The 23600-nt window shown below is 41.9% G+C and overlaps 1 protein-coding gene across 1 annotated transcript; it reads left to right on the top strand.

Annotated features, from left to right (window-relative positions):
• The first annotated feature begins 6036 nt into the window (after positions 1 to 6036).
• On the top strand, positions 6037 to 18205 carry LOC142157818 (PSME3-interacting protein-like). Its single transcript, XM_075211351.1, has 8 exons — positions 6037 to 6231; positions 6864 to 6985; positions 8026 to 8124; positions 13924 to 14045; positions 15329 to 15466; positions 16610 to 16617; positions 16809 to 16858; positions 17826 to 18205. Exons 2-8 carry the CDS (start codon positions 6874 to 6876, stop codon positions 18077 to 18079), a joined length of 783 nt encoding a protein of 260 aa, XP_075067452.1. The 5' UTR covers positions 6037 to 6231; positions 6864 to 6873; the 3' UTR covers positions 18080 to 18205.
• The last annotated feature ends 5395 nt before the right edge of the window (positions 18206 to 23600 follow it).

The following is a 23600-nucleotide window of genomic DNA, read 5'->3' on the forward strand; positions in this document are numbered from 1 at the left end:
GTGGTATTTTGCACTGTCCGGTTTTCTTATTTCCATTAAATCAGGCTAATAATTTGATGTATATAGAAAAGTTTGGCAATCTAGCAGTCACTGCATTACATCTCCCATAATGCTTTGGTTCTCCCAAAACGTAGTGCAACAAAATGTACAGTGTCGATGAATGTGATGGTTTTGCTGTAAAAAATGACAGCCTCTGATGTAAGTTTAAATCCATATGATTAATTAATGGTTTCATTTTTCTAGGTCGGCACTTATATATCCCTTAACATCTCTGACTACACTTATACTGTATCTCTGACTACACTTATACTGTATCTCTGACTACACTTATACTGTATCTCTGACTACACTTATACTGTATCTCTGACTTGACTACACTTATACTTGGTTGTTTCATACAATAATTTCGAGGAAATCTAAATAAGTACTTAGCCCTATGAAAACTAGTCAGTGCCCACAATGATTCATGACTGAAATATCTGCCAACGTATAAATACCATTCAAGGGATTAAAAAGGCTGCTTTAACTTGGTTTTAAGAGGAAATTTGGAATATCTTGAGAAGTGGTCCCTCCAAATTTATAGCATGTCAAGCTTGATATACTTTCAAATCTGACATTTAGTTCTGCTGTGCCACTACAAACTCCACAATTGGGACATTTTTCCGTTCTAGGTTGATGGTCGATTGCGTCCAGATATAAAGACTCTTTCTGGACAAATTACCCAAATACCTGAACAGACTTCTTACCACAACACTTCTCAACTAAAATTTACTTAATCAATGGTTCCTTAATTAATTACAAAATATGGCTACTCTCTGTCTCCTTCTAGCAAGTTCCCCATTTTTGGAACAACATACCACTTAAAACTAGTTCTTTCAGAATTTGTCACTCTGTCCTATAAGTGTGTATATAATTGTAATGCTTAATGCCTTCTGTCAGAGCTGGATTAAGGTTCTGGGGGGCCCGGGGCACTTAAGAAAGGGGGGGTCCCTATTGTGTAATATGGTCTTCATTTTAGACAAATAAACAGGCAATGCTGTGTGCACTACTGTTAGGTGCACACAGCTCTGCCATCACAGCATAACAGTGTGAAGTAGGACATATCTCCCAACTGTCCTTGTAGTCAGACCAAATCCTGACTAAGTGAGACAGTCACCCACATTCTGGACTGTACCACTATATTGAGGACAGTTTGAAGATGGTCCTGCTCTCTCCTACCTGCTCTTATCACTTTTCACCACCTGTGGCTGCTTGTGTAGATTCTGGGATGTCGGGGCCCTATTTTGAAAAAAAAAAAGGTAAAAGGTACATAAACTTTAGAAGTCCCCATCAGTTCTGTTAATAAATCAATAGCACCCCCTTTAATAATTAGGCCTCCCTCCCCAAATTTAAAATTAAATAAAATTAATACTATTTATGTTTAATAATAGAACTATTTTCCCCAAGCAGCCCTGACATTAAATTAATAGTGCACACATTTAATAAATAAACTAATTTCCCTCCCCACCAAACAGCCTGGCAATAAATTAAATAGCATTTTTGTTTAATATAACCATTTCCCACAACTATCACCGGCATTAAATAATTCATATTTACAATTACAATTAATAAATATCCCTCCTCCCCAAAATCAGTCCCATATTTAATTAATAGCCCCAAACCACCTCATTTTAAATTAATAGGACCCAATATTAAATTAAGTTGCCCCACCATCACCCCACAAATAAAATAGCACTCATTAAATAATTAGCCCCCATCTGCACTCCACCATTAAATAGCCTACCTCCCACACTATATTAAGACCCCCGTTCCCTTACATATATTAACATACTGCCCCCACGCACACTATTTATATACTGGCCCCCCACAATCACATACTATAGTTTATATACTGCCCACACACACACACACAATATATATATATATACTACACACACACACACTATATATACTGCCCACACACACACAATATATACTGCCCACACACACACACACACTATATATACTGTCCACATACTGTCCACACACACACACTATATATACTGTCCACAAACTGTCCCCACACACACACGCAATATATATACTGCCCACACACACACACTATATATACTGCCCACACACACACACTATATATACTGCCCATACACACACACACGCAATATATATACTGCCCACACACACGCAATATATATAGTGCCTACACACACACACACACACACACACAATACAGTGCGGTAACTAGACATTTTAGTGCCCTGGGCAAGACGGGGCACCGGTGCCCCCCATCTAAGTGGGAGTGACATTTGCCATCTCTCTGATGTATTTGGCTAAACATGGTTAATGGTAATTGTTTCTAGAAGTTATTCCAGTGATATACAACGTATATTAAGGGATAGGCTTACTATGTGAATCCTTTTTGATTGCTTTTACAATGTATTATAACATAGCTTGGTAGCTGGTATAGCAATGTCCTAGGAAAGCTGGCTCAACGCTGGTCACATAGGGAACGTGTGCGCTTTAATATATCGGTCACAGGTACATAGTTGTGTAGGGACAGATGTCATCACAGGAACACGAAGGATTTAATAACAATTGTGTTTAATGGCTCAATTAACTTTTATAAGAGCTGTTGCAAGCGCATACATGTATGTACCTCAAGAATGTACAGTTAACATGAACTACCATTCTTCCTTTTATATTGCTTTCTACACTGTTCTACACAGTTCTGGAGTGGGTGGACCAGACCCCATAAAAACCAATCCAGGCTGACCCCCTCATCTGTCCTGGATGGTCAGCATGTACATTTTACATTTATTATAGTGGTGTACATTCACCCTGTCCACATTTGGCCAGAAGCCATGGCACTTCCTTCCAGGGTTTAGTAACACCACCTCCAAAAAATTTACCTCCAGGAAGCCTGGAGACAGATCCCGGGGATGCAGCGTTTGGGTTCACTGAGCTCCTCTGGGGCACTTACCTTCTTCGGAGACCCAGAAGACAGCATTCCTTGAAGGGTTAATAAAACCTTTCCATAGCAGCTGAGAACGCATTTGGAACGCAAGTTTGCGTTCCAAATGCTGAACTTCCTGTCAGTGGACCGGATATGTGTTCCACAGTGGAACGAATATGTGTTCCACTGCTTCAGATACGATATCATTCAGGCAAGAATGGAGGGGGGGGTGAAAAGTGAGGATGGGAACAGACAGGGGAAGGTGGAAAGAAACTGGGAAAGTAAAAGGCTGAAGGCAGGTAGCGGGCGGCTGCTGCACCCCCTTGGGCTTGCGCCCTGAGCGATGGCACCGCCCGCACCTGCCTAGTTACGGCACTGACACAATATATATATACTGCCCACACACACACACACACAATATATATATATACTACCCACACACACAATATATATACTGCCCACACACACACACACGCAATATATATACTGCCCACACACACACACACACGCAATATATATACTGCCCACACACACACGCAATATATATACTACCCACACACACACACACGGAATATATATACTGCCCACACACACACACAATATATATACTGCCCACACACACACACACATCCCCCCCCCCCCCCCCCAGATCTTAACTTACCTTATTCCTGACAGGCAGGACAGCTCTTCTCTCTGCTCCTCTTCACACAGATATCTACGCACAGCTACGGAAGCCCAGAAGAGTCCAAAAAAAAGAAAGCAAAAGCTTACTTGTGCTTATAGTACTGACAGAGCACTTAAATACGGAGCCCTGTGCTGCACCCTGTATTCCAACATTTGGAGGCAGCAAAAAGAGCCACACCTGGCCCGGGGGGCCCGGGGCACTTGCCCCCTGAGCCCCTTCTTAATCCGGCCCTGCATGTCACATCTGAAGATTTATTAGACCATGTCCATTACTTGCATACTAAGCACATGTGTGCTGTTCTTATACAAAGAACTCCATATATGCCAAGCTGGTTCCATCAAGTAGAAGACATCAGGATGTTGGCTGAAGATCTGGCCAACAAGAGATAATCCCGACCTCCAGGTGGAAAGAATAAGAAGATGGACTTTTCCCGATTGTATGTCTGTCTTTATCGAATGTACAGTTTGTCTTCGGTGTGTTACAATCAAAAATACAATGTGAATAAAAATCAATACTACAAGGACGAAACTCTTGATCCTCATTCTAATCATGGTTTCAAAATGACAGCTCACTGTAAAGAAATGAAAAATAATGTTATTAGTTAAATGTAGTAACAAGTCATTGTAAACATTATAAATAGAAATCTGTATAACTGCTACAGTTGTAATGTGATGTAATGTTTTCCTTCAGTGAGCGTCAACAGTGATATTCTAAAACAATTGGGATGTGTGACACTGTCACTAGAGAGCATTTCATACAAAGCTGACACAGGTGGATGTCTGTTATAGATACAATTCTGCTATGTGTATGAATAATCTTACTCTACAAGATAAGATTCCTACTTCTGATGAAAGATAGACCTCAGTTATGAAATTTGTCTACACGTTCTCATATAGTCTCCTTGTTTGTAACTGCCGCTCTTTAGGACCCCTCGGCCCCTGTCTCTCTTTTTTTCCTTCTGGTACATATACAATGCAGACCCCATATCTCTGGTGCATATACAATGCAGACCCCATATCTCTGGTGCATATACAATGCAGACCCCATATCTCTGGTGGATATACAATTTAGACCCCATATCTCTGGTGGATATACAATGCAAACCCCATATCTCTGGTGGATATACAATGCAGACCCCATATCTCTGGTGGATATACAATGCAGACCCCATATCTCTGGTGCATATACAATGCAGACCCCATATCTCTGGTGGATATACAATACAGGCCCCCATATCTCTGGTGCATATACATTGCAGACCCCATATCTCTGGTGGATATACAATACAGACCCCCATATCTCTGGTGGATATACAATGCAGACCCCATATCTCTGGTGCATATACAACGCAGACCCCATATCTCTGGTGCATATACAATGCAGACCCCATATCTCTGGTGGATATACAATGCAGACCCCATATCTCTGGTGCATATACAATGCAGACCCCATATCTCTTGTGCAAATACAATGCAGACCCCATATATCTGGTGGATATACAATGCAGACACCATATCTCTGGTGCATATACAATGCACACACCATATCTCTGGTGCATATACAATGCAGATCCCATATCTCTGGTGGATATAAAATGCAGATCCCATATTTCCAGTGGATATACAATGCAGACCCCATATGTCTGGTGGATATACAATGCAGACCCCATATAATCCGGCGGACATACAATACAGACCCCATATCTCTGGTGGATATACAATGCAGACCCCATATCTCTGGTGGATATACAATACAGACCCCATATCTCTGGTGGATATACAATACAGACCACCATATCTCTGGTGGATATACAATGCAGACCCCATAACTCTGGTGCATATACAATGCAGACCCCATATCTCTGGTGGATATACATTGCAGATCCCATATTTCCGGTGGAGTTAAATACTGACTGTTTTTTCATGTAACACACAAATATCAACTTTAAATTTCAGTGTACAAATAAGCTATCAAATATTTGTGTGTTACATGAAAAAACAGTCAGTATTTAACTTATGTGTAAAACAGAACACTTATTTGCACTCCTTCCATTGTAACATGGTTTTGTCCAGGACACTGAAATGAGTATCCTCTTCATTTGAGATCCTTAATGAATCAGGCCCTAAGTTTCTAGGTTCAAGGGAATCTGGATCATTTCGTATGTGTAGGTTATTTCTATATCTGGTATTTGCTGCTGGCTTTTTGCTCTTGCGTTCCGGTGCTTCCAAGTCGTTTATAGAAATGTTTTTTCCATTTGTAAAATCAAACCATACGATGTGCATTGGAGTGATATCGTTGGAGTGTACACACTAATGCCACATCGCACCTAACGGTTGTTTATGGTTTGTTTCTGCGTTGTTATGGCTGTCAATGTTGTTATTGTTTGTATTTGAATGTTGCACAGAACGTGAAGCTTTTAACAGTCACTCGATCCAGGACTTGATCCGGACGTGTAGCGGAGAGCCGAGCACTTTGAGCAGCTGTATTATAAACTTACCATAGCTCTGCCTTTTACCACTCGGTACAGCTAGGAAAACTTAATCAGAAATAGTGGACCTGATGACTGCCACAAGAGGTCACTAGAAACCAAGTTCAGGTACAAAGCAGGTGGATTAAAAATGTTTATCTTGGGTAATACATTTGTTGTCAGCAAAATATTGGCTAAAAAAATAACATTCACATATTTTTCTAGGTGAACTTAATTTAGTACATTTACTACACTACACAAAATATGTACATATATGACTAAGGTGGCCATAAAAATACTCTACATAAATATAAAGGTGTAATTAAGTAAATGTATTGGTTCAGCCAGTGGGAGCCTACCCTCAGGGGTCTTTGTGGTATTAGGGGGCAATAACAGGCATGAACTGAAAAACACAAATTGCACCAATACTGGACACCCAGTGGAAGCATTGACCATACTTGGGTGACATAAATGTGTTTTGCAAGGAATACAAATTCTCAGGGGTATATTTACTGAACTGTGGGTATGAAAAAGTGGAGATGTTGCCTATAGCAACCAATCAGATTCTAGCTGTCATTTTGTAGAATGTACTAAATAAATGTCAGCTAGAATCTGATTGGTTGCTATAGGCAACATCTCCACTTTTTCAAACCAGCAGTTTAGTAAATATACCCCTAGGTGTAAAGAAAATGGAAATAACCCGTTACCACTATATAATACTCCTATAGAGGACTCGTGACAATACTATTGTTTTGATGTAGGTGTTGAAGAATGGACGGGCATGTTATAAACAAGAAGTTTGTAACCGAATCTGAATTAGAGGAAAGAAGAAAGAAAAGACAGAAAGAATGGGAAAAAGTGCGAAAGCCCGAGGACCCAGAAGGTACATAAAACAACAAAGTAATCCTCTATGTTTCATGTTAATATCAGTTTAAACACACGGTGCAAACATTTTATGCATCAGATACATTTTTTCTCCTTAGGGAGGTGTTATATTGATGATTAGCAGTATTATGATTAGATAACATGGCTATAGGTTCCATATGAACCTGCTTGCTGCACGATGATGATTAGATGACCTACTACTTATTATAGGTGGATTGTAAGCTTTACTCCATAAAATGACATGTTGAAGATGTGCTGTAACTCATACCAGCCAATCAGATAGTGGCTTGCAATTGTCTGAATACGCTAAGCTGTGAAAAGTTGTAATCTGATTGGTTGCTATGGGCATCCAGGCATCATACAGGCATCATTGCTCTGTAAGGCTCTTTTGTAACCCCTTTTTCAGACTGTATTGTTCATCACCCTTCTACTCCCTAGCACCACAAAGTTGAGGCATAGGTGTTATATATATATATATATATATATATATAATGTTTTACATCTATACAGAAATCTGTTTAGTGATGCCTATGCACATCTTGATGCCATTTATTCATAAACATCCTTCCCTATATCTTCACCCTCACTTCACTTTCTTTACATCCATAGCTTTCTCCTCTTTCACACATCTCCTTACAGCACATACCCTACCTCCACATATAATGTGATAGTACTTGATGCAGTCTTGGTATATACCTTCTATATCACAACACCTTGTCCTAGTCCCTTACCCTTCCCTTTTCCATTGCTATCCTTCCACAACCATTCCTGTTCTCTCTCTCTGCTATTTAGAATCTCCTGCTACCCATTCTGTCCTCCCTCTCTCTCTCCCCCCCACCCTCTCTCTCTCTCTCTCCCCCTCTCTCTCCCCCCTCTCTTTCTCTCTCCCCCTCCTCACCCCCCCCCCCCCCCCTTTCTCCCTCTCTCTTCCTTTCCCTCTCTCTCCCTCTCTCTCTCTCTCTCTCCCTCCCCTCTCTCTCCCCCATCCTCTCTCTCTCTCCCCCCATCTCATAACTGTTATGAATTGATTTCCCGCAGAGTGTCCAGAGGAAGTGTACGACCCTCGTTCTCTATATGAAAAACTTCAGGAGCAGAAAGACAAGAAACAGCAGGATTATGAAGAACAGTTTAAATTCAGTAAGTACAGTTTTATGTGTGATATTTCATGTTTGATGCTTATTGTTTGCCTCAGCACCACTTACATTTTCAAACCCAATTTTTAAAACTATAACTATATAACTATAACTATAAACTGGAAAATTATAACCGCATTGGGCATATACTGTTGCATTGATAATGGAGGATTATGTAAAAGTTTGGAATGTGGAGTAATTCAGAGTCCTAGTGGTGATGGAGTGCAGCTCATATTGAGAGAGAGAGCTGTATGTGACCCCCATATTTCATCTCCCTTCTCTGGAGCAGTGCTTCTCAATCCTCTGCCCCAATGCAGGGATCTCCTCACAGGAGCTAACGTGGCTCAGTGGTTAGCACTTCTTCCTCACAGCGCTGGGGTCGTGAGTTTGATTCCTGTCCATGGCCTTATCTGTGTGGAGGTTGCATGTTCTCCTCTGCAGGGAGTAGAATTGATTTATGCAGATTAGGCTTACCCCATGGGGCCTGAGGAAGGATTTTAATTATCTGTATAATAATTTTTGTTCTGCAAGTAGTGGTGATAGAGGTAGACCCCAAACAAAGTCTTGTTTATTAGATATGTGGCACAACCAAAAATACCAACAAGTAACATTTCTATGTGGAAAAACTTCCGTCCATACATTTTATTTAACCCTCAGCAAGAAAAAGTGGATCCTTAGACCATTAATCCACTGATGATTTTTGTTTGCATGGGAAAAAATCCCAGTGCAAATGAAAATGCATATTAATGCTTTATGTTCCCACATGCTTTTGGATATGTCGGTCACACACTGTATACCCATCATTGATATGCGCTTAACACATCATCATCATCAGCAGCTATTTATATAGCACCACTAATTCCGCAGTGCTGTACAGAGAACTCACTCACATCAGTCCCTGCCCCATTGGAACTTACAGTCTAAATTCCCTAACATACATACATACATACACACACACACACACACACACACACACACACACACACACACACACACACACACACACACACACACACACACACACATACATATACACACACACACACAGACTAGGGTCAATTTGAATGTAGCCAATTAACCTACTAGTATGTTTTTGGAGTGTGGAAGGAAACCGGAGCACCTGGAGGAAACCCATGCAAACACAGGGAGAACATATGCCGGAATTCGGCATGACAGTCTGTGTGCTGAGCGATGGGGTCGGCCCTACACTTCCTTCCTGATTGCCTCGCGTCCCCTTCTCCTCCCCTCCGCTCCTATGAATGGCCGATGAGTGTCACATGGGACGTGCACCATGTGATAGGTGCCTTCCCATGTGATAGAAGACACTACAGAGCGCACAAGGTAAAGGGGGGGTGGGGGGTAGTTTGTGTAACAGGGGATCTATGGTAGGTTTTGTGTGTGTGACAGGGTATCTATGGTAAGTTTTGTATGTGTGACAGGGTATCTATGGTAGGTTTTGTGTGTGTGACAGGGGATCTATCGTAGGTATTGTGTGTGTACAGGGGATCTATGGTAGGTTTTGTGTATGTAACGGCATCTATGGTACATTTTGTGTGTGTGTCAGGGTATCTATGGTAGGTTTTGTGTGTGTGACAGGTTTTGTGTGTGTGACAGGGTATCTATGGTAGGTTTTGTGTGTGTGACAGGGGATCTATCGTAGGTATTGTGTGTGTACAGGTTATCTATGGTAGGTTTTGTGTGTGTGTGACAGTATCTATGGTAGGTTTTGTGTGTGTGTGACAGGGGATCTATGGTAGGTTTTGTGTGTGTGACAGGGGATCTATGGGAGGTTTTGTGTGTGTGTGACAGGGGATCTATGGGAGGTTTTGTGTGTGTGACAGGGTATCTATGGTAGGTTTTGTGTGTGTGTGACAGGGGATCTATGGGAGGTTTTGTGTGTGTGACAGGGTATCTGTGGTAGGTTTTGTGTGTGTGACAGGGTATCTATGGTAGGTTTTGTGTGTGTGACAGGGGATCTATGGTAGGTTTTGTGTGTGAGACAGGGGATCCATGGTAGGTTTTGTGTGTGTGACAGGGTATCTATGGTAGGTTGTGTGTGTGTGTGTGACAGGGTATCTATGGTAGGTTTTGTGTGTGTGACAGGGGATCTATGGTAGGTTTTGTGTGTGAGACAGTGGATCCATGGTAGGTTTTGTGTGTGTGACAGGGGATCTATGGTAGGTTTTGTGTGTGTGACAGGAGATCTATGGTAGGTTTTGTGTGTGTCAGGGTATCTATAGTATGTGTGTGACAGGGTATTATTATAGTGTGTATGTGTGTGACAGTGTAACTATAGTATGTGTGTGTGGGCCAGTGTATGACTATAGTGTGTGTGTGTTACAGTGTAACTATAGTATGTTTTGTGTGTGACAGGGTATGACTATAGCGTGTGTATGTGTGTGACAGGGTATGACTACTGTATGTGTGTGTGGGCCAGTGTATGACTATAGTGTGTGTGTGTTACAGTGTAACTATAGTATGTTTTGTGTGTGACAGGGTATGACTATAGCGTGTGTATGTGTGTGACAGGGTATGACTACTGTATGTGTGTGGGGGCCAGTGTATGACTATAATGTGTGAGGGGGGAGGTAGGCTATTAATCTAATGGTGAATTTCAGGTAGGGGCTAATTATTGGGTGCTATTTTATTTGTGGGGTGATGGTGGGGCAATTTAATAGTGGGGCCTAACAATTTAAGATGGGGTGATTGGATTTTTAATTTAATGCTGGGGTGGTTTGGGAGCTATTAATTGAATGTGGGGCTGTTTGGGGAAAATGAGGTCTATTTATTAAATGTGATTATGAGGTAATGCCCAGAGTGGTTGTGGGAAATGGATATATTTATTAAAAGTAAATGCTATTTAATTTCTTGCTGGAGTTGTTTGGAGAGAGGTAAATAGTTGTATTTATCAAATGTGAATACTAGTATTTTAATGTTGGGGCAGGAGTGAGGCCTAATTTTAAAACGTGGATGCTATATTGATTTAACACCGGGGCTAAATTTCATGTACTCATTTTTTTTTCCAAAGCGGGCATCCAACATTCCAGGATCCAGACAAGCAGCAACTTATCTAAAGACACCAGCAGCCACAAGTGGGGACAATGACAGGACAGGTAGGAGAGACCGGGACAGTCTGCCAACTGTTCTGAATTTGGTGGGTGACTGTCCCGCTTAGTCAGGATTTGGTCTGACTACAAGAACAGTTGGGAGATATGTCCTGCTTCACACGGTACTGCTTGTTAAGGCAGAACTGCGTGCACCTAACAGTAGTGCACACAGTATTGCCTTGGTATTTGTCAAAAATGTGTCTAATAGCCAAATTACATCATAGGAGCCCCCCTGACTTAAGTGCCCGGCCCCCCCGAGCCTTAATCCAGTTCTGGTCAGCAGGGGTAATCTGTGCTCCCAGTCCAGGGCAGGACCAGAGCCGGATTTAGACCTCATAGGGCCCTAGGCAGGATACTGTTTTTGGGGCCCCTCCCTGCAACAATCCATAGCACTATATTTTTGCAGCCTACCATATACCCCTATAGTTACGTAGAAGTGAAAGCATGTGCCGCCGCATGCCTACCATATACCCCTATAGTTAAGTAGATATGAAAGTATGAAAGCATGTGCCACCGCGCAGCGGCGGCACGCCGCCAAAGGAGGTGAGGGCGTGGCTTGCATCTTTGGGGGCGTACCTAACATGTGAAAAGAGCAAGGCCACCCTGCTGCAGAAAAAGGCACCCCTAAATAATTACCAAGCAGTCCCGTTTTTTTAAGTAGTTGGGTCAAAACAACATAATAAATATTGAAGTCAGGGCAGAAATACTTACTTAAGTTGTTTGCAAAAATAATACGCATAAATCCAAGTATGTGCTCTTGTCACTTTTGTCCCTCTATCATCACACTGTGCCCCTTCATTGTCACTTTTGCCCCTTCACAATATCACATGTGCCCTTTCACCATCACCTCTGTGCCCATCACCATCACCACCTCTGTGCCAATCACCATCACCACCACTGTGCCAATCACCATCACCACCTCTGTGCCCATTACCACCTCTGTGCCCTTCACCATCACCACTTCTGTGCCAATCACCATCACCACCTCTGTGCCTCTTCACCATCACCACCTCTGTGCCCTTCACCATCACCACCTCTGTGCCAATCACCATCACCAATTCTGTGCCCCTTCACCATCACCACCTCTGTGCCCTTCACCATCACCACCTCTGTGCCCATCACCACTTCTGTGCCAATCACCATCACCACTTCTGTGCCAATCACCATCTCTGTGCCCTTCACCATCACCACCTCTGTGCCCTTCACCATCACCACTTCTGTGCCAATCACCATCACCACTTCTGTGCCCCTTCACCACCTCTGTGCCCATCACCATCACCACTTCTGTGCCCCTTCACCATCACCACTTCTGTGCCCCTTCACCATCACCACTTCTGTGCCCCTTCACCACCTCTGTGCCCATCACCACTTCTGTGCCCCTTCACCATCACCACTTCTGTGCCCCTTCACCATCACCACTTCTGTGCCCCTTCACCATCACCACTTCTGTCCCTTGTTTTACTTACCTTTCTATTGCGCGCTGCTCCTCCTCCGTCAGTCCAGATGTTAAAAAAAAAAAAAAAAAAAAGAGAAAGAGTCACGTGATCGCTCGTCGGGTCCCGGCAGCCTCTCCTCCCCTCTCTATCACTGAGAGGAGAAGAGGCTGCCGAGACCCGATTCGCGGCACCCGACCCCCCCTCCTACGATTCGCGGCACCCCCCTCCCCCGACTCGCGGCACACCCCCCCCCCCCCCCCCCCCCGCACGAGTCGCGGGGGGGGGGGGGGATTTTTTTTTTTCTTTTTTTCATTTTTTTAAAAATTACTCCTGTCCCCCCCAGCTGTGCCCCCCCAGAGCCGCTAGGCCCTAGGCAGGTGCCTAGGTTGCCTAGCGGTAAATCCGGCCCTGGGCAGGACACAGCCTGCAGAGCAAGCCGAGGAGCTCTAACTTGCATGAGATTTATTAATCTCGTGAGACTAAGAGCTTCCCTGCTCACTCACCAGGAATGTCATCAGCATTAGAAGCATTGATAAGTACAGTGGGTTAGGGGTGTCATAATGTGTCTGGGGGGGTGACGTAATGTGGTAGGAGAGGGCCTGATAAATGTAATGTTTTATTATAATGTATGTATCAACGCACCATTTTGACCACGCCCCCAACATAATGTAGCCACGCCCTTGGCGGCGCACCAAATGCGCAGCGGCACACGTTTTTTTTCCTGCTCATCAACAGAGGTGGGCCCGTGTGCTTTAAATGCCAGGGCTGATTTTTAGTCCCAGTCCGGCCCTGGGTCCCTGTGTCATGACGGGGATAAGCCCAGGTTGGTCATCACTGGACTGGTCCCTGTATTGAGAATGAGGGTTGCTGAAAAAACAAACAGTGTGTTACAACAACAGTATAGAACAGCGTCTAGATGGTATCTGATAGAGGTCATAAAGCTGAGACCACAATGCTGGTGTTATCATTGGCCCTGCCCTGTAATTGACCAATCCACACTGTACATTTCTGCAAAGCAAGACTAGCAAGCTGTCAGTCTGCTTGTTAGTAATGAAGCATCTCTCCTCTGACATGCATTGGAACATAGCAGGATAGACAGATTAACTTCTGTTGTTTATTTTCAGCTCAATAATACACAGCCGTGGCCCAATATTAATGTAAAGTACTGGTTGTCTAATATGCAAAATGAAAATATTTAATAATGATATACAAAGATTTTTTTTTTTTTTTTTAAAGAAATGTTTTGTTTATTTGTTGCAGAAAATATGGTCCGAGGCTTAGATGAAGATGAAATAAAGTTTCTTGATGAAGTTTCAAGGAAACAGGTGTTACTGGAAAAACAAAGGATATATGAAGAAATGAAAGAGTTAAATGAGTTTAGAATATCCTTTTTCAAGATGATGATGTAACTGATTTAATTTACATTTTGGGAGGGAGACGCCTTAATATAAAACAATAAATCCTGTTGCAGTACAAGAAGATCATTCACCCAGCCAGCAGTCATACAGGTGTAGAACGACATACAGTAATCACTGAGGGGTTCTATAGTAACCTGTGTCTATATATTCCACTTGGTTAGATACACTGATATAGAGTGTATCTAATGGTACATGCAACTGTAAAATGTTCTTTTTTTACAGGACACAACCAAAAGTAAAATGCCTGTTCCTCTACACAACTTACAAATCCCCCAACACAATGTTTTTGGTATGAAATAATATTGTACAATATAGACTTTAGGTTTGGATTGTCTGACAGTCTCCATTGGATTATAGAGCCCCCTACATGACAGAGTCTTGTTATAATCATTCCTTGTCTAGGTCACTAAAATATTACTACTAATCTAAACATCCCTCCTTGTTACACTGGGTCCTGCTAATTAATCCCACCAGCTGGAACCCACACGTTGGAGGCTGCACAGCATATTGGTGAGATCGTTGCAATAATGTTATAGCCGTTAATTCGATAAACTTATACAACGGTATTTAATCGTATCTCACCTACTGCATGACTGGTCCTGGAGATCCATAGAGTTCCAGCAGTATAAACTATTAACAAAGCAAATTATTGATGCATTTTGTTAAACATCAACACAGCTTGAAATGACTTGGATCTACGATAAACCTCAAGGCTATTATAGTGCTCTTTCCTTCTTTTTTTTTTTTAGTGAACTTATAAAAAGTTTCATGTGTATCTTTTATGTTTTATATGTGTTTAATCTGATTGTTTTGAATAATATTGTCAGAGTATAAAGGGAATGTGACTACTATATTTGTTTTATAGGTTTATCACTTAATTGTGGTTATTTAGCACAGTCACATTTGTTTTTATAGTTCTTATCCACTCAATGTTTTATAAAATCATTTTATGCTTCCAGAGGACCTCCAGACAGAGTTGTGAGTCTAATACAGTCATTCATAAGTGGATGCAAATAGTTACAAGAGCACAAACCGGTATTTAAGTCTTGTGTTTACTGTAATTCTTCATCTTTGTTGTATTGGGGTGAAAAGTTATTTGAAGGCTAGTTTTTGTTTCTTTTGTTTATATAGTCTTTATCAATAAGTCCGTCCTGAACGTCCGATCTGGTCAAGCACTGGCCTTGTAATACAAACAGGTCTTCTGCAAAATGCTTCTTGTCTTTTTTTATCCTTAATTTGTATCTCACAATGCTCGTACAATAGCGGCCTCATCCACCCAGCACAAGAGGAAGGCTGAGAAGAGGCCTCCAGTGAAACCCTCCAACAGCAAAAATAAGCTTTCTCAGTCTAAGCTGCTGGCAGGAGCCGTTCGGCACAGGAGATTTGTTATTCACATTAGACAGAATAAGATGAATAACTGGCAAAATATTCTTCTCTCTTAGCTATTTCAGATGGAAGGAGGCCACTGTGTCCATCTTTTATTAACCTGAAAGACAGGAAGTTTGGTCGCATAGGAAAAATCTTTCCCTGCAATCACAGAGTTACCCTAATTATCATTATATAGTGTTTGTTCTCTACACTTCCAGTGATACTTATTTCTTGTAGTGATCCTATCGGCTTATTGGTACTGTTCATTTTGACATGTACAGTAACACAACATGAACATCGCTGTTTGCCATTCGATGTAAGATATTTGCTAATTATCCATTTGTTTCTGTTTGGGAATTAAAGAAGATAATAAAACACATTCATCCAACCAGCACAACCAAGAGAAATCTTTAATGTAGTAATCTTCACAGGCAGCAGTAGAATCATCATCCAGTAGTAAGTGAAGAGTACAAAGCAACAATGCTTCCCCTACAAAACACATAGATTTATAAGCCTCTTAAGATAGTTTAGTTCCTGAAACTTCTGTGTATATTCCTGAGATGATATGCTATATAATATATAGGCAATTTCTACAGCTGATTAGGGTCACTATTCCTTTAAAAAAAAGGACTCTACCACAATATTTTTTATTTTCCCTCTGTTGTCCAATGTGACTATGAAGAAATGTACCTGCAAATCTGTTTTTAAAACTTTATAGGACTTTACCTAGTTTCTTTGACAGTGCTAGTAAATCTGCTTGCAGAGCTCACCACTTGGTACAGTTGCCATTGCTTGCTCTCTCTCTCTCTCTCTCTCTTCCATATAATCCTTTATTGTAATTCCCTGTCAGTCTTAGTGAGAGGTGATGATCCTCTCACAATATGATGGCGTGCCAGGGGACGACTCCATGTTAGTAGATGAAGATTGCCCTATCTGAAGTGTGGGTTTGCCCCAAAAGGGGAAAGCCTCTTTATTTGTTTTCAGGTGGATTTGTATAGAAAAAGCATGACACGTCCATTATGCCTTAATGCAACGTTTGAACATAATATCATTGCTGAACAATACACAATTGAACGGGCTGTCAGTCACTCTTTGTCTGCTCAGCTAGAGACGTCCCTCCCTTCTCACATGGCAATCTGCTGCACAGCAGTGATAGAGAGCACGGTGGGCTTATTTAGTTATTTTATGTATATCATCTCACTCACTAGTACACAGCTTTTGATATGTATTGTGAAATACTGTCTTCACTTGAGTTTTAAAAACTCAAAGTTTAAATGGACATATAGAATGTGTGTATATTGTATCCCTCATATAACCCCATTTTCTCACATTCTGCATTTTTTTTAGTAATTCCGAAAGATCTGGTGCGAAGAAATTGAAGCTTGATCCAGAACATGACAAGCTCAAAGGTTTGTAGCTGAAGTACATATGCATCTGTAGACTCTGCATGAGGGTCATGTCTTGCAAAATAAAACATAGGTTTGTTTTGCTTTCTTGTATGCGTGCTATTATAAACATAAGGGGCATATATTGGATGCAGGGCAACGCTGTGCACATAAATTTAAAGCGATACTTCACCAACAAGTAATATCCATTCCCCACTTACTGCTCCCTCTTCAGCCTTCCACTGAATATGTCTTTGTTTTGAATTACTTTTAGGTGTTTTATTTGTTTTTTGGTTGTGTTATTTTTAATGTTGTAGTGTAATTGCAATACAGAGCTTCCCTTTTTATTGTACTGTATTAAAAATGAACACTATTGATTATTATATTTTGATATAGAGCAAAAGAGATATACAACGGTGCTCAGGAACTATTTTGTTAAGTACACAAATATGGAAGATCTGTGGATAATTAAAAGACAAATGATTAAACCATAGATACAAATTTTGAAGGTAATTACCACAAATGAGTTACATTGTTATAAAAAATACTTTTCCCGTGTATAATCCCATGATTAGAGAGTAGTGCAGACCTATATTGAGGATTTAAAGTTAATTTGTATACTTGTCATGGCACTGTGAGAGACGCCCTAACAAAAAAAATTTCATAATGCCACCATTGCGATAATGCAAATTCTACCCTGTAGTTTAAGTGGTCCTTAAAGCTTGGATGACATATAGTAGACATATAGTAGAATTAATACATTGTATGCACTTTTGTAGATTTTGTATATAGCTTGCAGTATGCAGGGGTGTCGTCATAAAGGGGAGGGCTGTGTATAAAGTATACTTTATGCAAAACCTAATACACTAAATCTAGGTGATGCATTATACTTTCTTTTGAGCACCTGTCTTTTCAAGAATATAAATGTTATCCTATCCCATTGAATCTTGCGTTCATACTGATGTCCTTGTGTATCTCTTTGTAATTTCAGAGAGCCATTCTAGCTCCATCGGAAGTAGCTCTATCACCAGTTCTCAGCTTCACTATCCTCCAGCATCTATCTGTATTGGGATCTTACCCGGCCTGGGAGCTTACTCAGGAAGGAGCGACTCCGAGTCCAGCTCCGACAGCGAAGCCACAATAAGCAACATGGGAAAGATCGTCTCCTCTGTGTTTAAGCCTCATCTAAAGACCACAAAACATTTACTGATCAAGAATCCCAGAAGTTGGACCACTTATATGTAGAACATGGACTCAACCTCAGCACACAAACTGCAGAGTATTTTGTCTTATTACCCATGTAACAACTACCTTTTTTGTGCGGTGTGTTTTTAAGCTTGAGAGCTTATTAAAGCAATCAAACTTCGTAAACCAAGGTTTGTGTGCTCATCTCAACACAGAAGCAAATGTGAGGGATTGATTCTGTCTCTCCTCAAATTATGATGTATATTTGTATTTCTTGAGCTTCCCCTACGTGCTCTGAAACACTGTTATCATTAGCCGTACCTAGTTTTTGGTGCAAGCTCTGTAATATGACACAAGCATCCGATCTGTTGCTACATCGGACCTTATCATTATATAGAATCTGCTGAGACAGAGGAGATCTTAACTAAACACTTATTTTTCTGAACTTAAGATTTTGTAGAAGTCTTATAAAAGTTGTGATAAATTCCAGAACAGTGAAAAAAACTTTAACATCATTATTGTCTAACTTTTACTATGGTGTTGTCCTTGGGGCCCCCCCAATAAACTACCTTCTTTAAAGATCATATTATCGCTAAATACACCAATAATTCACTATGTGCTGGCTTTATAATCATCTCTGTTTATAATGTTTAGGGGTTACTCTTTCAGGCAGGAATAGTAACAGAAGTCCCTCTGCAGCACCAATGGTAGTTCCACCACTGGCCCTAGGATTAGCCGCTCTGAAACTGCAGCGCATTGGAGATCCAGGAGCTATATCTGACTGTGGAAAGACACAATACCTTTCAAACTTCCTCCTAGTTGTCATGGGCAGTCAGAAAGCGTCCCGTCCTGTGCCACTACCTCTTGTGACTGGCACGTCCTTTCTGGAATAAGGGATGGGGGGATCATAAAGTCTGTCGGCCAATCCCCTCTCCCCCGAGTCATTCATGTTGAGGATTAAACCACAATTGTACACAAGTATGGAGTAGGGCTGTGTACCGGCGACTTTTGGTGTCTCGTGTTTTGGATCCGGATTTTCGCGATGTTTTGGGTTCGGATTTGTTTCGCAAAACACCTACCGAAAGGTTTTGGTTTCGGATTTAAGGTTTTGGATTCGGATTTTTTTTGAAAAAAAAAATAAAAAGTGTAAAAATCAAGTTTTTGGGCTTATTTTCACTCCTACGCTATTATTAACCTCAATAACATTCAATAACAATCATTTCCACTAATTTAAAGGCTATTCTGAACATCTAACACCTCACACAATTTTTTTTTTTTAGTACAAAACGTTGCAACGAGGTATCTTTCTGGTCTGCGTAGAGGAGTGTTCCCCACAATATAATTAAAAACCCATCAACTGGTCTGCGTTACACCCAAAAATAGTATCTGGACTGCGTAGAGTAGTGGGGACTGGGCACCACAATAAAATATATAGAAAACCTTCAAACAGGTCTGCATTACACCCAAAAATAGTATCTGGACTGCGTAGAGTAGTGGGCACTGGGCACCACAATAAAATATATAGAAAACCTTCAACAGGTCTGCATTACACCCAAAAATAGTATCTGCACTGCGTAGATGACTGGCCACTGGCCACCACAATATAATATATAGAAAACCTTCAACAGGTCTGCATTACACCCAAAAATAGTATCTGGACTGCGTAGAGTAGTGGGCACTGGGCACCACAATAAAATATATAGAAAACCTTTAACAGGTCTGAATTACACCCAAAAATAGTATCTGCACTGCGTAGAAGACTGGCCACTGGCCACTGGCCACCACAATATAATATATAGAAAACCTTCAACAGGTCTGCATTACACCCAAAAATAGTATCTGGACTGCGTAGAGTAGTGGGCACTGGGCACCACAATAAAATATATAGAAAACCTTCAACAGGTCTGAATTACACCCAAAAATAGTATCTGCACTGCGTAGAGGACTGGCCACTGGCCACCACAATATAATATATAGAAAACCTTCAACAGGTCTGCATTACACCCAAAAATAGTATCTGGACTGCGTAGAGTAGTGGGCACTGGGCACCACAATAAAATATATAGAAAACCTTCAACAGGTCTGAATTACACCCAAAAATTATATCTGCACTGCGTAGAGGACTGGCCACTGGCCACCACAATATAATATATAGAAAACCTTCAACAGGTCTGCATTACACCCAAAAATAGTATCTGGACTGCGTAGAGTAGTGGGCACTGGGCACCACAATAAAATATATAGAAAACCTTCAACAGGTCTGAATTACACCCAAAAATAGTATCTGCACTGCGTAGAGGACTGGCCACTGGCCACCACAATATAATATATAGAAAACCTTCAACAGGTCTGCATTACACCCAAAAATAGTATCTGGACTGCGTAGAGTAGTGGGCACTGGGCACCACAATAAAATATATAGAAAACCTTCAACAGGTCTGAATTACACCCAAAAATAGTATCTGCACTGCGTAGAGGACTGGCCACTGGCCACCACAATATAATATATAGAAAACCTTCAACAGGTCTGCATTACACCCAAAAATAGTATCTGGACTGCGTAGAGTAGTGGGCACTGGGCACCACAATAAAATATATAGAAAACCTTCAACAGGTCTGAATTACACCCAAAAATAGTATCTGCACTGCGTAGAGGACTGGCCACTGGCCACCACAATATAATATATAGAAAACCTTCAACAGGTCTGCATTACACCCAAAAATAGTATCTGGACTGCGTAGAGTAGTGGGCACTGGGCACCACAATAAAATATATAGAAAACCTTCAACAGGTCTGAATTACACCCAAAAATAGTATCTGCACTGTGTAGAGGACTGGCCACTGGCCACCACAATATAATATATAGAAAACCTTCAACAGGTCTGCATTACACTGCACATACGGCTGCTCCTCCATCCTTTCCATTATATACATGTTGGAGTTTCAGCGTGTCAAAACTTCTTGTTTTTGATAATGACAGTGCATTTTGAATATTTTTCAATTTGCCCCACAACACTGAATGTACTTTATCTATGATGCGCATCTATCTTTCTTGACTGCGTAGTGTGGTGGCCCCGGTACACAATTTGGTACCGAGGCCACAATATAATTAAAAAACCCTCCACGGGTCAGAATTCCACCAAAAAAGGGTATGGACTGCGTAGTGTGGTGTGCCCAGAACACAATTTTTTACAGCGCCAACAATATAATTAAAAAATTGGGCATCAGCTGTCACGTTGTTTAATATCTGATACACCGAAATATGGACTGCACAGTGGAGTGGCCCCGGTAGTAAATTTGGTGCCGGGGCCACAATACCTCCTCCAACTTCCAAGTGTAGTGTTTATAAAATATAAACAACAATACAGTAGTTCTAGAGCACATCAATACCTCTTGTTTTAAATTATGACAGGGCATTTTACTTTTGGTTTAATTTCTTGAATTTGTTGAAATTTGGTTTTACTTTTTGAACATGGCAAATGACTGTTGAATGGTCATATAATGCAAAAAAAAAAAAAGTTCCAATATGGAATTGTCCTTGGGCCCTCCCACCCACCCTCATGTTGTTGAAATAGGACATGCACACTTTAACAAACCAATCATTTCAGCGACAGTGCCTACCAAACAACTGTGGCTGAAATGATTGGTTTATTTGGGCACCCACACCAAAAAAGCTATTCATCTCTCCCTGTACAGACTAAACAGGCTCTACTGAGGCAAGATGTCGTCCTCATCCTCAACCTCTGATTCCTCTCCCCCTACAGTGTGTACTTCCTCCTCCTCACACATTATCAATTCGTCCCCGCTGGACTCCACAACCACAGGTCCCTCTGTACTATCTGGAGGGCAGTGCTGTACTTCATTGAGGAATTGATTATTCATTTTTATAAACATCATTTTTTCAACGTTGTGAGGAAGCAACCTCCTTCGCCGCTCACTGACCAGGTTCCCCGCTGCACTAAAAACTCTTTCCGAGTACACACTGGAGGGGGGACAACTCAGGTAAAATAGAGCCAGTTTGTACAGGGGCTTCCAAACTGCCTTTTTTTCCTGCCAGTAACAATATGGACTGTCTGACATGTCTACTTGGATGGTGTCAGCAAAGTAATTCTCCACCATTTTTTCAATTGTGACAGCATCCAATGCAGCGAGAGTAGACATGTCTGCAATGGTTGGCAGGTCCTTCAGTCCGGACCAGATGTTATCAGCATCCCTACCAGCGCGTCTTTTGGGAAAACTGAGCTTTTTCCTCGCAGCCATAGATGTGGAAGAAAATGAGGGTGGAGCTGTTGGCATGTCACGGTCCTCTTCAGAGGACAATCTCCTGACCAGCAGGTCTTTGCACCGCTGTAGACTTGTGTCCGCCGGAAACAGACACACAACATACGCTTTAAACCGAGGATCGAGCACGGTGGCCAGAATGTATTCCTCTGACTTTAAAAGAGTGACCACCCTCGGATCCTGGCAAAGTGTACGAAGGGCTACATCCACAAGAGCTACATGCTTGGTGTAATCGCAATGGTTTACCAGCTCCTCCTTCACTTTCTCCAGCTGCTTCTGCAACAGCCTGATCAGGGGAATCCCCTGACTCAAGCTGGCAGTGTCGGAACTGACTTCTCGTGTGGCAAGTTCAAATGGCTGCAGAACCTTGCACAACACGGAAATCAGTCTCCACTGCGCTTGACTCAGGTGCATCCCCACTCCTTTGCCTATGTCGTAGGTGGCTGTGTAGGCCTGAATGGCCTTTTGCTGCTCCTCCATCCTCTGCAGCATATAGAGGGTGGAGTTCCAGCGCGTCACAACCTCTTGTTTGAGGTGATGGCAGGGCAGGTTCATGGTTTTTTGATGTGCCTCTAGTCTGCGGTAGGCACTGGCTGAATGCCGAAAGTGTCCAGCAATTTTGTGCGCCACCGCAAGCATCTCCTGCACACCCCTGTCACTCTTGAGGTAATGCTGCACCACCAAATTAACGGTGTGGGCAAAACATGGGACGTGCTGGAAATTGCCCATATTTAATGCCCGCACAATGTTACTGGCATTGTCTGACACCACAAATCCCCATGAGAGTCTAAGTGGGGTAAGCCACTGGGAGATAATTTCCCTCAGTTTCTCTAATATGTTGTCAGCGTTGTGCCTCTTATTAAAGCCTGTAATACACAATGTTGCCTGCCTTTGCACGAGCAGCCATTTTGTAGATGCTGCTACTGATGCAGCTGTTGCTGCGGAAGGGGATGCATCTACCCAGTGGGCTGTCACAGTCATATAGTCCTTCGTTTGCCCAGAACCACTTGTCCACATGTCCGTGGTTAAGTGGACAGTGGGTACAACCACATTTTTTAGAGCACTGAGGACACTTGATCGTACTTCTCTGTACATCTTTGGTATCGCCTGCCTAGTGAAGTGGAATTTCGATGGGATTTGGTACCAGGGACACAATACCTCCATCAACCCTATAAATCCCACTCCACTGATGGCGGACACCGGGCGCACGTCTAACACCAACATTGCAGTTACAGCCGCAGTTATACGCTTTGCAATAGGGTGACTACTATCGTATTTTGTGGTCATGGCAAATGACTG

The sequence above is a fragment of the Mixophyes fleayi genome, chromosome 5, assembly GCF_038048845.1.
Source record: "Mixophyes fleayi isolate aMixFle1 chromosome 5, aMixFle1.hap1, whole genome shotgun sequence".
Classification (NCBI taxonomy): domain Eukaryota; kingdom Metazoa; phylum Chordata; class Amphibia; order Anura; family Limnodynastidae; genus Mixophyes; species Mixophyes fleayi.

What these genes read in the sequence shown, in the direction of transcription:
- LOC142157818 (XM_075211351.1), top strand. Translation starts at nt 6,874, where the DNA reads ATGGACGGGCATGTTATAAACAAGAAGTTTGTAACCGAATCTGAATTA. An exon ending in TGAAGAACAGTTTAAATTCA is followed by an intron (nt 8,125 to 13,923) that starts GTAAGTACAGTT and finishes TATTTGTTGCAG; the next exon opens with AAAATATGGTCCGAGGCTTA. An exon ending in AAGAGTTAAATGAGTTTAGA is followed by an intron (nt 14,046 to 15,328) that starts ATATCCTTTTTC and finishes TTTGTATCTCAC; the next exon opens with AATGCTCGTACAATAGCGGC.